The sequence below is a fragment of the Anopheles moucheti genome, chromosome 3, assembly GCF_943734755.1.
Source record: "Anopheles moucheti chromosome 3, idAnoMoucSN_F20_07, whole genome shotgun sequence".
Lineage (NCBI taxonomy): Eukaryota > Metazoa > Arthropoda > Insecta > Diptera > Culicidae > Anopheles > Anopheles moucheti.
This window is the reverse complement of record NC_069141.1, coordinates 12,523,206-12,546,276: the sequence shown is the minus strand read 5'-3', so window position 1 is coordinate 12,546,276 and position 23,071 is coordinate 12,523,206. Positions and strand designations below refer to the sequence as shown.

The 23,071-nt window shown below is 49.5% G+C and overlaps 1 protein-coding gene across 1 annotated transcript in view; it reads right to left on the bottom strand.

Annotated features, from left to right (window-relative positions):
* LOC128300603 (protein dachsous) overlaps positions 1–22,764 on the bottom strand; it is a 62,265-nt gene extending 39,501 nt beyond the window's left edge. The window contains exon 1 of the mRNA XM_053036729.1: positions 20,935–22,764. Within this exon, the coding sequence (XP_052892689.1) occupies positions 20,935–22,764 (1,830 nt within the window). The remainder of the gene's footprint in view (positions 1–20,934) is intronic.
* Between the last annotated feature and the right edge of the window lie 307 nt (positions 22,765–23,071).

The following is a 23,071-nucleotide window of genomic DNA, read 5'->3' as shown; positions in this document are numbered from 1 at the left end:
GGAAAGTTAATGCCAATGCCAAGGTAAAAGGCCATCTAAAGAATGAAATAGACAAAAAAACTCCAACCATAATCTAGGGCCTGTTATGTGAAAGAGCGAAATGGAGGGAGAGAAAAAAAGAACGGCACCACAATAAAACCGGAGTAGCAGTGCGGCGAAGGAGATGGCGACCATCACCGGCGGTTTCGAATAAAACCCTTTTCGGGGGGAGTTCGGGCCGCCGGACGAATATACGCTACCGCCAGCGGGCAGGCTGGCGATTTATCTTTGCCATCGGCAGCTCGTACGGCTCGAGATGGCTGTGATGCGAGATCGCGATCGGGCCCGTCCCGTATAGGGCCCGGGCCAACGTAACGCGGGGCCTGACGGGGCAAATGGGTAATTCGAAATCAGTCAAGCCGAAATGTCGGACGGGTCATTCTTGTGGACCGTTTCACAAAACGCCATTCCTTCATAATCCCTTCCATTGCCCTTCTCGCATTGTGTTGTGATTGTGGTATTGCGGCTTCCGTGTGCTTCTGCCCCGGGATTGGGGCTTTGATGCCCCTAAAAAAGGACATAAAACTCACCCCACCACCGGCAGCCACCATCCCGCGGAGGACGCTTCGGGAAGAAGGCATTCACGGGAATGTAAAATTCGCGAACGGAAGTCGGTCGGTTTATTTGATTTTTCGGCTTAAAGCAAACAGCAGCAAACATTCGTGCCCCCATCCAACCTTAACGCAGCCGAAAAGGTGTACTGATGAACTTGCAGCTATTCGCTTCGGGGGTTTGGGATTGATTTCCCAAACACAGACTTTCCGAACTTTTCACCGCGCAAAACCCAAGACCGGTAGGCTTTCACTTGGTTAGGGCGCACAGTGGTAGCAACACTCACAGCAGGATGCAATAAAACCCCTTCCAACACGGTCCTGGTCGCGGTGCAGTTGTCGCAGCAGTACGGTTGGATTGCTTTTTGTTTCTTTTGATACGATTCTGTCTCTCTCTCTCTCTCGGCCAGATCGCTGCACTGCCGCGGTGTGTGTTTGCATTAAAAGATGATTTTTATCGTTAAATTATTTAATTCGTCTGTGAAAATGGGCGCCGTCTGCTGTACAGCAAGTCCACAGAGGGAATTGAATGCATTGCTCTAATGAGCGTACGTTCGAAACGGTTTTGGGAACTCCGTGCGCTTTGGTACAGGCGTGCGCGCGCGGCCAGAACATCAATCAGCAACACCAAGCAAGTTCCCAGGGGCACCGATGGGACTTGATAGCCCTTGTCCATACCCATACTGGGGGCCATGCTGGGACGTGCGGTCGCATGTTTGAACGACGGTTTTAATTGAAGTATAAACATGCGCGTTTCTAATTAACACAGCGTGCACCAGCCGTGCGGCGATCCATCATAACCTTCTGGGGACCTTCCGTATATTCGGCTGGGTTCGGAAATGTCGAGAGATAGAAGGGGTAGGAGGACCGAAACAATTTCCCGTCGCTTCCGACACAAATTGGAGGTAAGAAAGAAGCACGAAAACCAGTAGCTAGAAGAAAGGCCGCAATAGCTGGTGAAAGGTGGTTCACGTCTCTAGGCGGCTAATAACGTAGGAAACTTATAGAGTGTCAAGTAACACCCCACGTTCTTCCCCGGGTCTGGTATGATCAAAGATCGTCAATAGCTTTCCATCGGACCGTCCATTACTCTGTTCCGTTCCTCCCCTCGTTTGGGGGAGCTGACAAAAGTGACAAAGCCAATCATCAAAAATGCCAACAGTTTCCGCTTCTTTCCCTGTGCACTTCCCGTAAGAATGGAACACTTGGAAGACAAATTTGTGGGTAGGTGAAAAAATGTGAACTGTACCATTTTGTGAGACATTTGGTGCTTTCTGCACCTTTTCCGTGATTGGGGAGTTTTGAGAGAGTCGGAGAAAGTGGCGTGGACGGGGAACATCTTGGACGACATTGTTCGGATGGGAAATGGGCCGGGCGGAAGTTATTCGTAATGTGTCGGGTGATGCTGTTGAAAAGCAAACCACTGTCAAGCACTGTCATCGCGGTCATTTCATTTGGATATTTCTAAGGAGAAAGAGATTGAAATGTGTAACATTGTGGTTTTTTTCCAATTAAGCTGTTTTACACTTTTTTACGAATGGCAATGACTAGCGCCACATACCAGGTGATGGTGGATGTTTAAACCTTCAAGGATCTTTGCTATCACCAAGGGTCTGCTCCAAGGAGATGGGCCAGCTTGTCTACTCTTCAATCAAGCACTTGAGAGGACCATCCGAGACTCAGAGGTGGAAACATCGAGGACCATCTTCTATAAGTCAATTCAAATCCTTTCATACGTTGATGACTTAGACATCATTAGTTTGAGTCGGAAAATCTCGGGTTGGAGATTAACGATGGAAACCCCAAATTGAAGTTGTCAACACGAACGGCCCTACTAATAAACCATAATTTACGCAAGGGTGACATGCAAATAGATGAGCACAGTACGACTCTTTCGAAGTCGTCCAAAATTTAACATATTTTCGATCGAAGTCAGCACCGAACATTGATGTTGATCATTCTAACGTCTGAGGTAACTAAAAACACCTGTCGCGACGAACGAAGCTGGAACTATGTAGAATTCATAGAGCTCCAGTACTCACATACGTCTCTGAGACATGGACTTTGCCCAAAATTGACGAAACCCTCTTAGAAGCGTTCGACAGGAAGATGCTCAGAAGGATTTTTGGCTCCGTATGTCCGCAGACTCTAGATGGGCTGGTCACGTGTCATGAGAATGATGTCGAACCATCCAGCTCGTAAAGTCCTTTTCGGTCGTTCACATGGCCAGAGGAGGCGAGGTGGACCCAAATTGAGATGGAGTTATGGTGTTGATGCGTCCGCCAGAAAGAACGGGATTATGGATTGGGAGACGCCGGCGCTCAATCGTGAGCTATTTAGTGGAGACCTGCAGAAGCCCAAGACCGCGAAGGGGTTGTATCACCTGAAAGCCAGTTTTTCACTAACTCACTAGAAATAGCAGGTGGAAAGTTAAACCTAATCACGTACCATTTAGAAAATATGTCGACCTTTTTCGATAAATGTTTAATCGCTTGGAAGACATTCAATTATCTCCAATAATTATCCCTTCTGTAGTCTACGAAAACCATCGATTTGGAGTTCACCATCATCAAGGAATCGACGTTTAGGTGTATGACAATGCAGTTTTATTCTGTTGTCATCTCTATTACGGTCCATGGAGCCCGACCGGCCAATACCTTTTAAGGTTACAACATTGTTACACCAGCAGCGAAAGAGCGTGCTGGTGACTTTCTCTTTCCGGACGTACCCGTACCGATAATTGCATGAGCAGGCTTCAACAGGTTCCACGCAGTTGCAGGATAGTTCTGCGCGGGCATTAGAAAGCGAATCCAACATCCTTGTTCGACACATTATCGTCGATCGGATAATTAACGTGTAAAGGTGTTAAGGCGTCCGAGCAACCAGAACCAAGAAGTGCATGCAACGGTCCAGAGACGGCACGGCACGGTGAGGATTATGTTTCCCGTGGCGAGCATCGCGGTATATGATAATATGAACAACCGCACGAGCATGAACACTGGAGGGAGCATTTGAAAATGGAAAGCACTTTCGCCCACAAAAGGGATAGGAATTTTCGAGCGACGGTACGGACAGCTACGGACGCCGCAGAACTTTGTCTCGATGGGAGCCCATCATTGGGCGATTTGACTATTTTGGTAACGGCTATGGCTGGAGGCACTCCCGGGATCCACGAAGCTCCCCGTACGTTATGCGCAAAACTATGGCCATTCCGTGCCCAAAAGAGAGCGAAAACGATGTGGACGGTGTGTGAGTGTGTGTATGGCGTAATCATATTAACATAAGGCTGAATAAATCAGGAACCGTCCAGGAAAAACTAAAACCACCGGACCGGTTTCTGGTTTTTCTGCGGTGCTGCTGGGACGACAAATCGCCAACAGACGACAAGCGAATATATTTCTTTTCGTTGCCGTGCCATCGCAACGAGATGAGGTTTTACATACGGTGGTGTGGGGCAGCACACTTCGCAGGGTCTTTGGATAAAATCGGCGTTTGCAAGCTGCCGTGTAGGCAAGAGCGCAAAACCACAGCTCCAAACGCAAAGCGGGAGATGGGTTTTCGTGCGGTTTGTGTCAGCGTACCCGGGGCCTGGCGACGATGACAAAGTCGACTTTCTACTTGTTGATCGCGGCAAAACCGCGTCCACTTGTTTGGTGTTTGGTGCTGGCCCCCGGAGGGCTGTCGCAGATTGTCAGCTGGTCAGGGTCCCGTGGTGCGGGCTCGAAGGATCGCCGCAGTAGTGTGCTTGTCGGCCGATAGAAAGTGTTCATTATTTATACTTCTGCCATACCCGCCCGCTCACGTATATGTGGCTCAAGTTTCGGTAGCTGGCCGCACGCTAAGACCGGGCCAGGTGAATGGGGAAGCGTTTGTCGAGAGCTAGGATTTTTGCAGGTAGTTAAAATTCACACGTAATTCTTTCCGGCTGATGTTCCCGAGGTTGCGAGAAATGGGTTTCACTTTTTCGCTCCACGCCACCTCGAGGCCCGAGGTGTGAATGGAAGAGTGCACTCGAATGCATCCCGTATGGTATGCAAATGAGGTATTTGATGTAAGCTCCGATCGTGCTATGTTTAATTTAGATAAATATGTTCACCTGCAAGAAATGTCCCCGAGGAAAGTAACGAATCGATAGAGAGATAGAGAGAGAGAACAGAAAAGCAGTGCATGCGATGGTTTATTTTAATTATACACTACTCCAGCATATCTAGAGATGTAGCTGTCGCAAAGCTTACGCAATTTAATGCTAGCTGGTAATAAACGATTATCGATGCCGATTGCAGAAGATCGACCTGAGAAAGCGGACAAGCGTATTAGAAACTGCGTGAAGCTACATAAAAAAGGTAGGAATGATATAATTGTCCAAAGTCAGCTGCTCCTTCCCTAACACGCACGCTAGCGCTAGCAAAACGCAAGGAATGCCATCGACAGCGGGAAAACGGTGTTTGGGAAAAGCATTACTTATAAAAGGAATGTGATCGAACCGCAGTGGCACGGTTTGTCGTGACTTTGAAAAGCTTCATAATTATACACCGTACCATACGAGCGTACGACGAGAGGGTGTAAATTTGTACATGGAATTTTTTGGCCCCAGTTTACGGTAGCCACCGAAAAGACTCCACTCATGCCTCGGAAGTTTTTCTTTTGCACAGAGGCAGCTGGCGGCTGGTGTATTGGACCTTCATCTTAACATACGTCACGGGTGATTTGGAGTAAATTATAATGCCCCAAAAGGTTCGCAGTTCAACCGAGTAGTTGTTCCTTCAAGGGAAGGAAAGATTTTCTGGGCTAGAAAATTCATTTCTCACGCCATACACCGTCGGAATCGGGCTCGAAAAGCCCAATGAACGTACATCCCGTACACCTTCGCTTACGTTGCTTCTTTTGTCCGGGGTAACGGTGCGTTAGTGTTCCTCGTCTACGAGCCTGCTGCCCAAGGCCTTAACGGGAGATCCAGGCGGAAAAAATGTGTCTCCCTTGAAGGCGAACTCGCCCAAAATTTGCTTCAAACACTTCCGACCCGGTAAAGTAGGTGAATCGCATTGTGCAGAACCGAGTGTAAGGCGCGAAGTGGCGTGCAATTTTCGTTTCAAATCGTCCCAAAACGTCGTTAGTTTGCCTGGCCGTCCAATGCGCCGACCTAGGATGTGTTTTTGCGTACATTTTCCAACGCTTTTTTTTAACCCCACTTCACATCCCGAAAGGTGATCTTCTCGTGGGTTTCGGAGCGGGATCGTGGTGCCCGTGTCAGTCGCTACGGTTCGGCGCTGGCGATACGATGATTTATTACTTCTTGTACACTACCATTCCCACCATTCTTGTTCTCCGTGTTGGCCACTTTTCGGGATACTGGGATTGGAAATTACCCTTCCGTCCTGGGGTCGATCATTTACAGTTATTACCAACACGTTTGACGTGGCTGGGCCAAAGCGTTGCCGCAAATTAAACAAAAATTATCCCTCGTGCCGTTCGAGTTCATGCCTCCCCATTTCGATATTGCCATGGTCCGAAAGGTTCGATCGATAGTGGCTGGATTTGATAGGCAACACCGACGCAAAAGCAAACAAAACACAGCGCCCAAGGAATAGAGCACGTGTCGACATGGGTGCGGAACGTTCTGAAAGGCAATTCGGCGAGTGATTGGAATCGGTTGGTTTCCTGCGGCAGCGATCATAATCTCACTGTGTATGTGTATGGGTGTCTATTATACCTTACTCAAACACATTATGTAGCGGTGTGTTGGCTGGCAATGTTGATTTAGTTAAAACAATTTGATCCAAAACAAAATCAATTGACGTCATCGGCTTGGTAGAAAAAAAATATCATAAGACCCATTATAAAAATTTTAAATTTATAGTGCCTAGTAAGGTTTCTATTGATCCATTAGCCCATTATAAAAAACTCTATAGTTGCACGAAAATCGTGTAAAAATTTGTCTGGGTAAAACATAAAAGTCATGTGACAAAATCGACGATTGTGACGGTTTTATGAGAGGTTGTCCCAGTGAATACTTTTTTAAGTTGCAAGAGCCCCCAGAAGCGTTGAAAAAATAATCGTGCCCAAAACCGGGGAACATTTACAGGAAATCGGGAGAATGATTGGTGACCCCGACCGAACGGCTGGAGCATGAGTCGACTGTCTTTGGGGGTCGGGAATTCAGTTGCTTAGGTTTTAATTTTCCCTTCCATTTCGTCCTGACTGCCCAACCTCCCAGCATCTTTCAGCCAGGTGATTACTAGGTTTACGATACTCACACACAGGCACATACACACTTGCACAAACACCAACACACTCACACAGGGTTATATCGGTCGGAGACTTAACAAAAGGCCGGAATGGGGCGAACGTGAAAAGCGGGCCGGGTCGAATGGAACTCGAACCCAGAGCACATTGTTCGACTGCCTGGCGAACCATGTACATCCAGACATTGTGGGATGAAGATTGAAAAAGGAAGAGATAGAGTGAGAAACGAACAAAAAAAAATGAAAATACGATCACTGGCTCCTCGCAGCGCGGCGCGAAACGTGATCCGGCACGAGGAAAAGAAAGCACAACGAAAGACTTAGATACAAGCGAAGGCGACGAACTTGAACTTCGGTTGCGACACTGGCGCAGCTAGTTGATGCGTCAGAGTGCGTGTGCACAATTGTTTCGAAATCGTGGAATTCGTCATTGTTTGATTGTGCATAGCTGTTTCGCAACGAATAGCTGCCACAAAGTTGTGCCCTAAAATCAATTGTCGCCCATAATGAAAAACAGTGTTTCCGTGACACGAGTACACGTTTCGCAAGCGTTTAGATTTAAATATCTTACCCAAAACGTGCAAACAACATGCTGCTCATCGTGCCTTGTTCGTCATTAAGATGTGTGTTACGATTGAAGATCGATTCAATCGGGGGGACGATCGGGGAGAAATCATCGCCCAACCTGTAATCAGCACAGCGCAGGAGCGCAATAGATATCGCAAACATGTGAATGCTCACGGTGCAACCGTGGAGTCCGCGTGGTCCCGATCAGATAATGGTTTAAAATGAGAGTGAGGATGTGTATTAAAATTACATGTTTTTTTCTCCCCTCATTGGTTGTTGCTGCTTCTTTCATCGCCACTTTGCTGCGTGTTTTTCTCGACGGTGATTTCGTTCTAAAACCCCGAACCCAGACGCAACCCAGCGAGCGCGGATGCCTGCAGGGGCCGTCGCCAACGGTAATGGCCAAAGCAGCATCGATGCTCGGACACCGGACAAATGAGAAGCGGAACTAGGGTAGAAACCCAACCGGTGGAGAAATATCATTCCGTGCGAAGTAACGTATCTGGCTCCCGGTCCGAACACGCACCGAACACGGACCGGGCGGGATGAGCAACATAATGCGTAGCCGCGGAACCGAAAGCTCGAGGGCAAAACTACCGTGCGGAAACCCGCGAGGAAACACTTGCGCGACCGGCAAGCGGGACCGCAAATTGGCCCCGGAGTGTATGGTCGATCGTCGGTCCACGTTCATGCTGAATTCATGAACCCCGTTTGCTCCTTGATGAGTTAACCGAAAGAAAAAAAATCCCCTCACAGTTGATACAGGCGATCGGTCCAAGCAGGCGTGCAGAAAAAAAAATGCGAAAAACTTGCGCAAACACACACTCACACACATACACACATCCTTTCCTCACACATGCGTATCCTCGCGAGACGAGAGCTGTCAGAAAAATCGTACGCAATCGTTGCGAGTACACGCTGTAGGGCTGCACTCTGCTCATTCCTTGGATCGATATCTTCCATCTCCCTTCTTTCCCGCTGACGATCGGGATAAAACAGCAGGCAGCAGGCAGCGCAACCATGGCGTATCAAAGCAGAATTTGATGATTACTTGACGATTGTCAAATTATACACATGCGGAAATCATACGCAAGATTTCGATCGCTATCGCCATCGCTTTTCTTCGCCCTGTACGCCTCGGTTGATCTGGTGCTACCTGTGCTACCTGTGCACGGTTCGGTTGCTATTTCGCCACCGTCACCATTTACCCGGGTCCCGTTTCCCCCGTTTTTGGCGATCGATGTTCGATCGTATCGGAATCGGGATCGGATGGACAACCGCTGGGTTTTCTCCTCGGGTGAATTATAAACAGAGCTTTAATGAGTCATTTCGATTTCGATAGCAGAAGCCGATATGCTGCTGCTTTATTGTAATTATTTTTATTGGTTACTTTACCCTGCCAGTGTGTGCGTGTGTGCTGGCGCGTATGTGTACATGGGCGCGCGCGCCCGTTGTTGTTTTTGTGCTACCGTGGCTTGGTTCGTTGCTTGCAGCTATTTTAATTTTCCCTCCTCGATCTCTTTCCGATCTACACGACAAACATGACGCGTACGAACGGTGAAGCATTACGCAACCCGCATTACCCTTTTCCATAATCTCATCGCTTCAGGGCATCACTCAAGCGGGAGGGGAAGGGCAATTCGGCTAGGGCCGATTAAAATTATCACGTACTTAAAAGGACGAATGGCTTTAATCCCGGCACGCGGGAGCTACTTTCCAAAACACTGCCCCAAAGGGGGTAGCATTGTTAGCCGGCGAAAGAATGCGCGGCATGCGAGTGGAAAATTTACTTGGAACAATTTCAAGTATGCTGCGTCGCAATGAGCAAACGCGACGGTCTTTGGGTTTTCTGTTTTTTTTTTTTGTGTTGCGTTCACACAACGCTCATACCATCCAATGATCGACTTTTGCATGGGACATGTTTCTGAAATTGGTCGAAAAATACATTTCGTTTTACGTTTTGTTCTTTCCCGGCTGCGGGTGCAGAGGTGGCTTAAAGGATTGTATTATGGTTTTATTAGGATTTCCAGCAACCTGCGCGTAACGATGGAGTCAATTTTGTTTTGTGCTTCCATTCGGTTCACATGCATTGCTTTGGTGGCGAAGAACCCCTAAAATGTGCACTATTCAGCTCAACAAGGCTTTACATTCTTCAAGGCTCTTGAAAACAATCCTTTCAGAGTTGATCCTTTGTAAAATTGTCTAATTTACGCTGCCAAGCGTAATGCAGCATCTTCTAGCGTACGATATTTAATTTGAATGTAACTACCGTTCGCAAATTGTATGAAATTGGCGACATTTCTGGGACGAATTCAAGTGAAACCAACAAAAAAAAAAAAGATGTGCCGACAAAATGGTGATCCGACGCGACAGGAAAATAAGGGTTGCGAGGCCTTTACACGTTGGAGAGGGGCGGCAAAAAAATGGCGCAACACAAAACGGAAAGTCGTCGTCGATCCGGGAACGGTTAAAGTAAAACACACACACACACAAATAACACCCGGGTGAAGTCACAAGCATAGGAGCCCCCAAAATTCCGAGATCTCCCGCGTCTCCGCGGGATCAGCGCGGCAAACCGTACGTGCGGTTGAACGGAGCAAAAATGTTTCAGGATAAACGCCTGCAGATCGCCTTCGCGGGGACGACCCGTGATGGGACAGCATCGGCATCGGGAATCGTTCAGTCCGGGTTGACATCTCGCGAATGTAGCATAATAAGCAAAATTATCGGAAAGGAAATGTACGCTGCAAATGCTGCCAACCGTGTGGGAAGGCGCAAAGGAGAACGAACACGATACCGACCTATCGTGACTGCCGGTTGCTGGCTGGTGTTGCAGCGTATATGCAGCAGTACATTTTGCCGATGGGCCGGCATTGGTCGCACAAAAAAATGTGACATCCAAATTCGCGAGAAACCGTGGAGTTGATGGAGCAGAATCGAACCGGAAACGGGGCAAAGTTCTGGCCGGGCCCGACCGTACGGGGTTGGACATAAGCACCAAAACCGGGCAGCACGAATAAAAACGCGCAACAGAAATAAATATATATATATATGTGTGTGTGTATACGTACGCAAGGAGTACATGCAGCAGGAAAGTTAAAGGTTTTTGAAATCTTCAACGTCAATCGTAAATCGAGTGAACGTTTTGCGAGTCAGTCACAGGCGTGCCCAAAACTTTGGGGCTATAAAAAAAAACCGAACCCCATCAATATTTGCGATCGTACTGGTAAACTGCAGCAGGAGCGTTATAAATACTAAATAAATAAATGGCGATCGGTGCATCAGAAGTGCACCACTGAGCACTGAGCTTGACGATTTTTGAGGTCCCTTGCCGGGAGGAAATTACTTTGTAGAAATGAAGTTATAATAATGATGGATTAAAGACTGTTGGATATTCGGATAAGTAGGGGAGCGTTCATTGAGTCGAGAATTACTAATAAAAATAAGTATGTTAAGTTAAAGAATGTCATTGTAAAATTCATTCAAACTGTTGAGGTCTTTATTAGGGAAGAATTTTGTGATCCACTTGGTAGCGGCACCAGTCTTCGAACGACAGTATCAATAACAATCCCGCGTACGTAGAATTTACTATCCATTTACGGTTGAATAAAGTCATAGCAAACCAGAACCTTTTGGGATGTTGTTCTTGGTTAAGAAATTTGAGAAGAATGCTTTGTGGGAAAATAATTAAGTTGAAGAGTTCGATTGAGACTTATCCAATAATCAGAAAATCATCGTGAGAATTCCTTGAGTCTTCAATTACTGACGCTCTGAAGTTGAGCTGAAGAAATGATTTTGAAAGTTCATACAAATTTTTGGAGCTTCCGTTGGAAAGAATATATTGAGAACTATTCCAAGTACACATTGAGAGCGTTGAGTGTGGAATTACTGATGAAATGTAGTCTGTTAAGTTGAAGAAATTGCTTTAAAAGAATTATTTAATCTATTTAAATCAAACCACTTCATTTCAAGGTATTATCGTCGCTGGTGGTACCGTTGAAAGTCGGAAGCCCGCTGTTTTCATTTCGCTTCGTATGTAAATGGGAGCAAAAACGCACGTGCACAACAAGGTTGACGTGCGTTTCGTTTGATTGTACGATTTCGGGGTTGCACAGCATCATCGTTCATACGTGTCCGGCATGCAGCTTGGCTGACGTGTGGAGGGAACCTCTTTTGATCATTGGAGCACAAGAAAATTCAACATTGTGGTCCTTAACCAGCGGCTTAGCAAAACTCGCAAGATCTGAGCCACATGATACGTATGGAAATTTGGGGCCCATCCTTGACGAAATACAATTTCAATTGAAAGCTGACCACTATCGTCCGGCTAGTCTGGCATGCAAATTGCCGAATCCATTCGAATGTCCTCCTATTAGCCGGTTGCGAAACGGAGTGCTGCTCAAAACAAAAGCAAAACAAATCAAAGTAGAAAATATCATCGCCCGGCAACGGAAAACGGGAGCAAAACTACAGAGGAACAGACATGCAGACAGCGCGGGGCGAATGAAAACCATTTGCGTAATTCGTGGTGGATTTCGGAAGATCGAAGCCTCAGAAAGATCCACACCGTTTGCGACCGTTTTCCTCCCCGCCCGGGGGGGGGGGGGGGGGGGGAAGCTAAAAACGGAAAGGGGATATCCTTCGGCAGAATCCTTCCTTTCGGCCGCACCATTGCAAGTCAAATCATTTCGATTGTTTGTCAATTGACGGGCAGCAACGGCAGAAGCACCGGAAAAGCGAAACGGGAAGAAACCGCTCGTCTTGGTTCTGCCCTTTGTACCAGGGGAGTAAAATACCAATCAATTTCGTAAAACTGTGCGCACACATGGTTTGATTCTACTGCTGGCGAGCTGGTTTGCACCAGGCTCGATATCTGTTGACAGGCCCCAAATATATCCCGAACGCGAATGCGGTGAACGTTCAACGGCATCCTCGCGATGGATGGCGAAAAACCATTTGCCCGTGCACGATCTTCCCATGGATGTATTCAAATTTTTCCCTCCCGTGATAGGTTTCGGTGCTGCCAAAAGTAAATAAATTATCGTCACCGTCACCGTGGACAGTGCACCGGGCTTGAAGGTTCGTACGTCGTCATACGGCCTCCACCGTTCATTTTCGTGCCCCTCGCCCCTCCATCGGAAGGACCTTTTTTCGAGGACGGGAGAGTGAAAAATACACGCGATAACCCGCAAGGGGGTGGCAACGGAACGCTGGAACGCTTTTTGAATGGAGTTCTTGAATCGTACCGCCCCTGTACCGCGTTCTGGCCGGAGATTTTTGCATTGTCCGCCAGCTTGACGAGCGTGTGATTTGATCGGTTACTGCCCGAACGGAAAGCCCCGGCACTCTGGGCGGGGGGGTGCTCCGGGGGGCCGGGAAGGGCCCATTATCTACCACGTCTAATCTCTTCTCGGTGGTTCGCTGGTGTACCATCGGGGCCCGAAAAATGGTGGAATTGAAGCAAACAAAAAAAAAACAGGCGAAAGAAAAAGGATTCGGTGGCTGTTCTTTTGTGTCCATCCCGACAAATCCCATTCTTTTGCGTTCGGGTTTTTGGTGGCGGTCGTGTGCGCGCGTGCAGTTTCGTGAATTCATTTTCGAATTGCAATTTACGTTTAATTGGACTCCTGGGCCTCACGTGGACGTGGCTGCACTACCGCCGGAACGATCCGTTCGCTGGACCGAGCCCCTTGTTTCCTGGAAACTTGATCACAGGCTAACGAAGGGCCTTTTCAGCAAAATGGTCGGGTGTGTGTGTGTTTTTTTTGTAGTTTCGGTTGTAGAGATTGTTTTTTACCCTTCCCCCCTTTACAAAACCCCCTTTTGAAGGCAAATTTTCCCTGGGAAATTGCAAAACTTTCTGGGTAAATGGTGATGGTAAAAATACGATAATGAACAAGACAACAGTCAGTGGCTGGTTTCCTTTCAATGCCGCCTGTCGGTATCGTTTTGTTGCTTCTTTGCATGTCAAAGTCACTCACTGGAGACGAAAGATGTAGAAGCGACGAACCCTCTGTTTGTGTACGGTTGATTCCGAGCGGTGGAATCGCAGGCTAACAATGTGTAGCCCCGTGTCCCGCGAGACACTTTTTAAACTGAACTGAATCTGAACAATGTTCCCAATGTGGATTATTAAGGATTCCTGATGAGGAAGAAAAAGAACCAAAGTTTGGTGAAATAATTCACACTCATGTCGGCGCATAGCATCGCAGCAAAAGCCAATGTCAATAGGCATCCAATCCAAAGCCGGAGATCAATGCAATTCAATCGAAGTTTGTCGAACTGCACCCCTTCTGCCCCACGGATGCGTCTGCACAGCGACGTATCAATTTCTTTGCTCTTGCTCAACCCCACCCTTGCACCGAGCTCTATTGTAAAAGGTCGGCTGTGAGTGATTAACAGCAAGGCGCACGTTTGTCGAAGGTCTTCCCGATGCACGCCCGGTCGGGTGTTTCGTGTTGGGTGACCACAAATTGTTGGCCGGCTCAATCGATCGATCGATCGATCGACCGTCAACAGGCATCAAAATCCCGAAGATGATGGATAAATGATTATAAATTTATCTCTCGGATGTATCGTAACCGGGTTGAGACTTAGTGCCCGTGCTTGCGCGAACGTTGCGCGATGCACTGATCGGACGGTTCTAGGATGTGTGCGCGATGCGGTCTGCGGCGCATCCCGCTGACAATTTCAATGTCATCGTCCAAACCGGACTGTCGGCACCGGAGTGTTTGGAGGGAATGGCTCTACCCAGTGCACATCTTCCACCCGCCCCAGAAACGAGGGCTGTGAGGGCCGATCGGCCGTTCGTCGGCATGTCAACTATTTTATCAACAGCGTCCTGCACAACAGATTGACATCGTTGTCGCCTTCATCGATCACCGGCCGGGCAGCAGGAATCGAATGGTCGAGATTCGCGCCCGGTCATCCGACGGGGCTGTTGTGTCATTTAAAAGGCCACATTTGTAGCTTTGATTCGACCCGATGTACTCGCCCATCGCGGGTCTGATACTGCCTTGTAAAGCTGCGTCGTCTGACTCATTGCAGGGGTTGCTTTTTTGCTGGTGCTATTTTGAGACCCGGCACAGAATCTATAGCCACGGCTTTTGCTTTTGCTATCACGGGTCTGAAAAGGCAGTTGTCTATGCCTTTGCTTTTTCCGTCTTTACGTCCCTCCGCGATAGTTGACGCGAGGCCTGTTTCGCTGTACGGATGTTCATGGATACGGTCTCCGTGCGCCTATCGCTCGATTGTAATCAGGTCCGCGCTTGAATCGGGTGGAGCAAACCCGAACGAACGGGGCACCGACTCGGGCACCGTTTTGGGATAAGTTGAACATGCTACCCAACGCTTTGGACGGTTCCGTGCTACGGGCGAAGGGTGCGACAGGACCCCCCGGTGGTGGGGACGGGGGGTTACGCTCAATTAAAATCCCACCCAACCCAGTCGCCGTCGTCATCTTTAGGTTGTCGTCAGTATCGCAGCCCTCCGCCACACCAGCGTGCGGTGTGTGCGAGCTTGTTTTTTTCCTGTTCTCTTCTCTTGCTTATTCCTTCTGCTCTTTGTGCCCCCTCCTGCTGTGCTGAGGGACGGCCCGAGTGCAACGGGGTTGAGAGAGCGAAGATCAAAATCGGATCGCCTTAAGAACGCACCGATTGCTGTTTCGCCCATGGGAACGACAACAATGTCGTTGGCAATGTACCGATACCAAAATATGTCATCGCGAGCTGTCATTCAGACGCAAATCGGGAAATACGGCAACATGGGCCCGCGGAGCGTGGAATAATAAATGAAATCGCTATCGCGTTCGCGTTGCGTCTCCTGCACTGCACGGGAAAAGAGTATCCAGATCACTTCATAATTCGTCCCTGCTGCTACGATCATCCGTCCGAGACCGTCTTGCCATATTGGGCCACTATGGGCGATGTTCGATGACGGACTTGGAGAGACGGTGAACTTGTTTCATTTTCGTTTTATTCGCGTACCCGATGCAAGATACAAATACTGCTTTTTGCAATACTTCAACGGTATGATTGAATCATAATCCGTAATTTTGCACTGCTGAGGTTAAATGTAGTTTCAAACGTGAACCCCGCACCAAAAGCGAATCGAAGCAAGCCGGAAGAGTAAAAGACGTTTACACTGGCTGTGAGAGGGGTTTCCGAGTTGCAGTTTGGAGACCCAGCTCCGCGACACAACATTCGGCATCGGTCCGTACCGAACGCGTACGTTGTACGATGTTAGAAATATTCTACAACAGGGAGCAAATCATCAGGTACATTCTACCCTCTGGAGTCGCGGCGGTGTGTACTAGTTGTGTTTCGCTGTGGAATAAAACATTCGATATGGGCGTACAGCGCCGCACTACAAGGATGCATCGTTGAAGCACCCCGCAAATAGGAAGATGGCGGAAAGGCAATGTACATCGCCAACAACGAGGCCGAACGCCTGGAACGCAGCGGCAAACGCAACAAGGTACAGTTTAGCCGGGCACGTTTTGCTGGCAGTTGCTGACTCCCAGCGCACCGAGGACGGCAGGGCACGGGTACACGAACATCCAAACACGACACGAAAACGGACGATGGTGATCGATGGCCTGAATCCGTTGAACCGGGGGCGTCTACACATTCTATACCGTAACCGCGTACGGTTGAAGTCTTTCGTTTTCGTAAGCGACGAACCCGCCAAACTGTTGCAGGGGAGAGAACCCGCGTACACCACGTGGGCATACAAAGTAGAATGCCGAGGGAAGAATTTTTCCAATCGGTACGGGCAGGCTCGTTAACAAGGGCCAACAAATAGAATTGTAAGTTGCGTAGGTGTCACTTGGTTTGGTGCGTTTTTTTTTCTATTCGTCTATTCCTCACGCCACACTATCTAGCTGCATAGTTGCATTGACATTAGAAACGAATGAACCTCTTCTCACTTGGTTCTCTTTAGCGTTATTTCTCCTTCTCTCACTACAGTTGTCTCATCCTGGTGACCAAAATGTTCCTTTCGCGGCTTCCTCATGCGCAAGCCCGGGCTCGAATTGCTGTGAGGTCCTCCCGAGCTGCGTTCCGTTTTCACGCCTGCACTCGAACGTGGTCAACGGATCAGCGTGCGCGCGCGCTCCTGTGTGTGTGTTTTGGCTGGTGATTGGTGGCCAATTTTCACCTTTCAAATCGTGGCAACGAATAAGGTATGATAATCGCAACCGGCCACAAGTGCTGAGCAGTGGCAAAACAAAAGGGCGAAAAATGCTGCACCGCCGCGGGTTGACGGTCGGGCAGGAGGCACTCCCTTCACCGGCTTCATGTCACCATGGCCCTGTCGTGCGCAATGCCCTGAAAACTCCCGGAAACATACAAACACAGAGAGATATTCTTATATGTGTGTTCTGCCGATTGGGCAGCTCTGCTTGTCCGCATCTGCCTGGAAATCTTTCGTCGCCGTCGACACAGTTTGCGGGTTGACGAAAAGGAAAAGTCAAGCATCATTAGCCCGAACAGTTTTACTGCCAATCATCGGGGGGGCTCTGAAGTGTATGTATTTTCCATATATATATATATTTTTTTTTTTCCCTCCTCGTTGGTGTTTCTTGCCCTGAGAGTTCCATTTGTTCTTGCTTTTTCTGTTTTGTGCTACCGCGCACTGCAACACCCCCGAACGCCAAGAAGGACTTCGAATCCTATTGGGACAACCTTTTTGGATGGTTTGTACGAAACAAACGAAATATTGTGCACCGTTTCGCCTCCATCGACCGTTCCCCAGTGGATCGGAACAGGACGAGCAGGAGGCATCAATCGCAACGAGGCGACGGCTCCGCTCGATGAAACGACGAGAAATAAACGAGAAATCAGAATCACAAGACAAAAACCAAACACACACACCACGGAACAGAGAGCACAAGAACAAAACAAACGTAAAAAAGCTGAACACAGAATGAGAACACACAGGACTAAATAAATCGGACTCCACCGAATCTTGAAACGGACTCCTCTTGATCCCGACTTCAACTCCGCTTGTACTCTTGTGCTACCGCCACTCAACGCCCTGGAGCTGCTGGTGCGCTGGCGTACCGGCGATCGTACCGTGCTCCGGGAAGGGTTTTTGGTGACATTTGGCGCGTTCGCAATAGTGGAAAGAAAAAGAATCTCCCCGTTGAGCCCGCACTGACTGACTGGTCGCGGTGGTTCCGCAAGGTGTGACTGAGTAGCGAACGTATGCGGCCGCGTGATGGTATGCGCCGAGTGCAAAAATTTCACATCGTACCTTTTCGCCATCTTTTTCGCTAGATTTCCCCCCCCCCCCACTCTGGGGCTGGGGCGCAGTTTTTCGGCGCAGATTAACCTTTTTGCCCGGGGTGTTTTCCCTTGTAATTTGGGCGCTGGATATCTGCGCGATTCGTTAATTAAAACAGGAAACATTGGCAGGAAAGTGTTTGTTTCGCTTGCAGCTCAATTTGTGGGTCAGGTTAAGAAATGTTGAAGAATTACAGCAATGAGGACAGTAATGCCTGTCTAAGCAATGGCTAAAACATCAACAATTCCATCTTTCTATGCCACAATTTGCGTCCCGAATGCATTGTCACACCTCTGCAGCATCCGCACCGGCAATGAAGAGATGAACTGTCTCGGACCGATCAGTAGCCTTCAGCGCCCGCGTGCTCAGTGCCGGGCACCCCAGCACCGCAGAGCACAGTGTCCGTACGTCCGTCATGTACGCTGGTCGCTTCGTTTGCCCTTTTCGCTTTTCAAAAACCCAGGGCACCGGGACCGGGTTTTTCGCTGCGCCGTGTAGCAAACACAACAAAACGGAACGCAAGCGGTGGCAGGGCAACAAAACGGAAAAAAATGTGAACAACAATTCAAAAGCCCACAGAAGAATGAAGGCAGCAACAAAAAAATACGGCATCTCTCTCTCGCCGACGGCGGGCAAGGTGCACCGGTCCACGGCTTTGCGCGCGGCGGATAGCGAATGGAGCGCCCCAGAAGAATGAAGTGAACGGGTCCCCCGAGGAGGGCGGCGAACAAACGAGAAACCAGGAGAGCGGCGGAAAAAGGGGGCAAAAATGAAGAAAAAAAAGCCACAGTGCATGGAGTTTGTTTGCGGGCGAACCACGACGCACGGGACGGAGCAGTCTGCGCTACAGGGAAGACGCGGAGCGTAAAAGAGAACCCGAGCGAAATAACGTGCTACACGTTTGCTTTGAGGTTTTGTTATAAAAGGTAATTTTTCCTGTATTCGGGGCGGGGGTTCCGGAATCCTCCGGTATGTGAGGTGGCACATCGCAGCACATCGCGGGATAGATGGCCGCTTCCACTTCCCCAGTTCTGGATCCCTCCCCTCCGTCTCCACTCACCCCTCGGCCACATGCCAGCGCGAGCGCGCGACCACGAATGGGAGACAGAGCGAGAAGCTACCTGGTGGACGCGTACCATTAAAACGCACCAGCCGTACACAACCAACATGAAACCGAACCTCCGGCTCTAGATTGGTGGCACGGTGGCTGAGGTCAATCCTTTCCACGCTTGATGGTGTTTGTATCCCGGCATGGGGAGCGCTGGAGCAAGGGACGGGTTCGGAATTGGAGGAAAAGGGGGGCACAGTAATAGGAATGGAATGATGTGGTACCAGACGAAGGAAGAGGGGGGGGGGGGGGAGGGGAGGAAGAGAGGAACGCGAAGAAACAGACAGGGGCGTCGATACCAATCTCGCCGGTGGCCACGAGAGTAGAATTTTTCCTGGTGCCGAACCGTGTAAACCAAGTGTGAAGGGAATGTTCCGAGAGCAAACAGCTCCGTACGGAATAACTGCGCTTTTTGGGAGGGATGGCAACAACAAAAACGAGTTTCTCTCTTAGCCAGCACCGGGCTAGAGAAACCCTCTTTCACCATTCTCACCAAAAGAAGGGTAAAAACCCCCTACAGAATGCGCGGCTGTGTTGGTGTACGATCAGCGATCATGATCGTTGTGCGCGCGTGTGTGTTGGTGTGCATCCCCCACCTGGGGGATGATGTTTGGGTTATGGGGAACGCACACATACAAATAATTAAACATCCTGCACCAACACACATTACCAACTGGTGGAGATATCGCTTTCTCTCTGCTCGTTCGCTCGCAGCATTAACACATTTACATTACGTCTGCTGCTATTCCCTTCATCTAGGCTCAATCATACCGTCTACATCGCTGGGGCATCGCTTTGCGACAGAGAAGGAGAGCGCGTATATCGCAAGTAAAACAATCTTCTGAAGGTATTATTTTGGCTTCTTCTTTCTGAAGCCACCAAGTGGTGTTGTTCAAATCGTTTGGCGGAGGGGTAGGAAAAACTGCGGCGACCTAGGCGGTTGCCTAGTAGATCGGAATTTCAAAGTTCAGTGGGTTGGTCACGAGAAGACTTTGCGCAGGAGAAAAAAAAACACCTCGGCGAGCGAGAGACAGAGGGTTTTTCGGATGGATCAATCAATTATAGCAGCGTGCAGTGAGGAACTGCTATTAAAATACTATATCTAATCCAAATGTATCCCCCTAAAGGCGGTTCCGCTTTCATGTGTGTTTCGCTCCCAGCCCAGAGATTAAGCTGATCATGTTAATTTTATCGCAACGATAGTGCGCAATGGCCCATCAAATTTGCACGATAAGAACCAATTCATCAAAATCCCGACCGATCGGACCGGTCGACGCAACTGGCAGATTGACGTAATATGGGTAGATGAAGCAGGGAGATCTAAATGTTGCCCCGAAGCCATCAGACAACGGCCAGGACATCTTGTCGGAGGAGCAAGCGACGAAGAAGAAGAGCAACAAAAAAAAAAAGAAAAAAAACCATCCCGCCTGATGACGAGCGCGTTCGCGGATCGTGTGTACGCGGAGCGAGTAAACAATCTGCAGAAACCCACAGCCTTGGGGGGAAATGGCGCAGCAACAGGGGTCTTCGGCTCGGCCCAACAACCAGTAGCTCCGGTACTGCCATCGGGCACCATCAGCCCGAGCCAGTCATTATCATCGTGTTTGTTGATGCGTTCCCGTACGCATGTAGGTGTGCAATCAACGAGATTGTCCGTCCGCTCGTACTGCTCGTACTCCGAAGGCATTTTGAGCGACCACGTGTGTGACAGGGTACTGTTGGTCAATGTATGCCGAATATTGTGGAATATTACGAGCCAAACTCGTAACTAATGTTGTACTAAATGATTATTTAGAGAAGAGTCATTCAAATCAGGATTCGACTCCAAAAAGATTCATGTTTCATCAGAGCAGAGTGGTGAATCAAATCCCTTGAGGCCTTAAGCTAAAGGGTAGTTGAGGCCTTTTTTTTGGAAGAGATATCTGGAGGGTTGATAGTCATGGAAAAGTTCCATGTAATACATCTGGGACGATTCATGGATCTTTCAGGATTTATGAACCTTGGGAATAGAGATTCAGATTCTTTCATTCAATTTAAATATTCATTCAGATTCATGAATCAGAAATCGATTCATCAGGAACTACTCGTAACAGTTGGTAAGGTAAGAGAAATTGTTCGTACATTTAAGGGAATATTCACTTACCTTCAGAATACAGCGTCCTTTGGATTCATTCTCCGCGACAGATACGTTGTAGAAGCTCTGGTCGAAGATTGGCTCGTTGTCGTTAACGTCGTGTATGGTGACGAGCACGGTACCGGTCGAGGAGAGTGGCGGCCGGCCATTATCCTGTGCCATCACAATCAGCTGTGGTACCGGATCGGTTTCACAGTCGATGTGGGCCCTCGTCGTGATCAGCCCCGAGTGGCTATCGATCTGAAACCAGTGCGAGTGCGTGTCGGGGGTGTCCAGCAGCGAGTAGACAATGGCCGAATTGTTGCCCTCGTCCCTATCGACAGCCGTCACCTGTATGACGGACGTACCCGGGTCGGCAACCTCCATGACATTCGCATGATACACGTCCTTCTCGAACTCTGGCGCATTGTCGTTAATGTCCGTGACGGTCAGAAATATATCCTTGGCCGCGTGCAGCGGCGGATTGCCGGTATCCGTCGCGATAACGCTCAGCGTGTAGTTGGGCTTAATTTCCCGATCCAGCGGCAGCGAGACAATCACGAGATAGATGATGTTGTCGCGCGTTGTCAGCCCGAAGTGGCCCTCGCCACCGGACAGTGTCACGTTGACGTTCGAGTACTCGGTGCGCGAGTCCGGATCGTTGACCGAGATGCGCGCAACGAATTCGCCCGGCTGTGCCGACTCGGATATCTTCGGTGTCGCGTCATCGCTCAGAAAGATGACGTTGATGATGGGTTGATTGTCGTTCACGTCCGTTACGCGTATCGACACGAATGCGGTCGTCTCGAGCGGTTGCATGCCGCGATCCTTTGCCACCACGACCAACTCGTGCAGTTCGCGCGTTTCGAAGTCGAGCGGCTTATTTACGGAGATAAGGCCGGTAGCGGGATCGATGCGGAACATCTGCTCCTTATCACTCTGCCGCCTGTTGATGGCATACTCCACCTGCCCGTTCTCGCCCGCGTCCTGATCGGTGGCGTACACCTGCAGCACCGTCGTACCAAGCGTGGCATTTTCGGGCACGGTCGCGAAATACCGACTCTGGTTAAATATTGGCTGATTGTCATTCACGTCCTGGATTGTGATGTTGACCGTCATCTGACCGCGCAACGGTGGACTGCCACCGTCGAGCGCCTCCACCACCAGACTGTAGGCGGGAGTCGTTTCCCGATCGAGGAAGCCGTTAATCTGCAGATCCAGATAGAGCACACCGTCCCGCTCCCGGTGGGACGATAACCGGAAAGCGTTATTCACGTTGCCCGAAACGATGCTGTAACGTTGCGTATTGTAACGCCCGAGGTCATAGTCTCGCGCCGGGTTTAGCGTCCGCTTCACATCTCTCGGCGTGTTCTCCGGGAACTCGATGCTCATTATCGGCGTCGGAAAGGTCGGTGCGTTATCATTCTCGTCCAGTACGCGCACCACCACGCGCACATTCTCGCCGCTCAGCGGAATGGCCACCAGCGAGTAGGACGACCGGTTTTCCCGATCCAGCGCCACCTTGGTGCGAATTTCGCCCGTCGTGTGGTCGATGGCCAGGTCCGTATCGACCGCACTGCCCGGCACCGGCACGATCAGATACGGTGGCCCACTGTCACCGCTGTCATCGTGCACAAACTCGCCGATGAAACCGATCTGATGCCCGATCGGTACGCCCTCCGACACCTCCAGCTCGCGCACGTGTTCCGCCCCTGCCATCCTCAGGAAGATGCCCGGGCCACCTCCTCCGCCACTGTCCCCACTGAAGGCACATATCATCAGTAATAGCCAAAGCAAGGACATCTTTCTGTGGCGATTACTGCAGCTACTGTAGCCGTGCCTGCTGTGACATTCCGCCATGGCTTGGCCGAATGTGGATGTGTGTTGTATTGGGTGTGTGTGAATGTTGTGTGTGTGTGTGTGTTGGGTGCACTGCACTGTAATGGTTTTGTTAACACTTGTTTCAGCAAGAAGGCGGTGGGTTACCGCACCTCCGCAGCTCTACTGTCCCTGCGGAGTCCTGCTGCAGGTGCAGCTCCTGCACCTGTCACCTGTCGGTAGTCTTGGGAGGTGTGAGATTTCACGGAGAAAATCATCACCGAAGCTCCTGTTGCACGCAGTCACTACGGTACACTGTACTATGACCAACCCGCCGGTCCATTGTCCG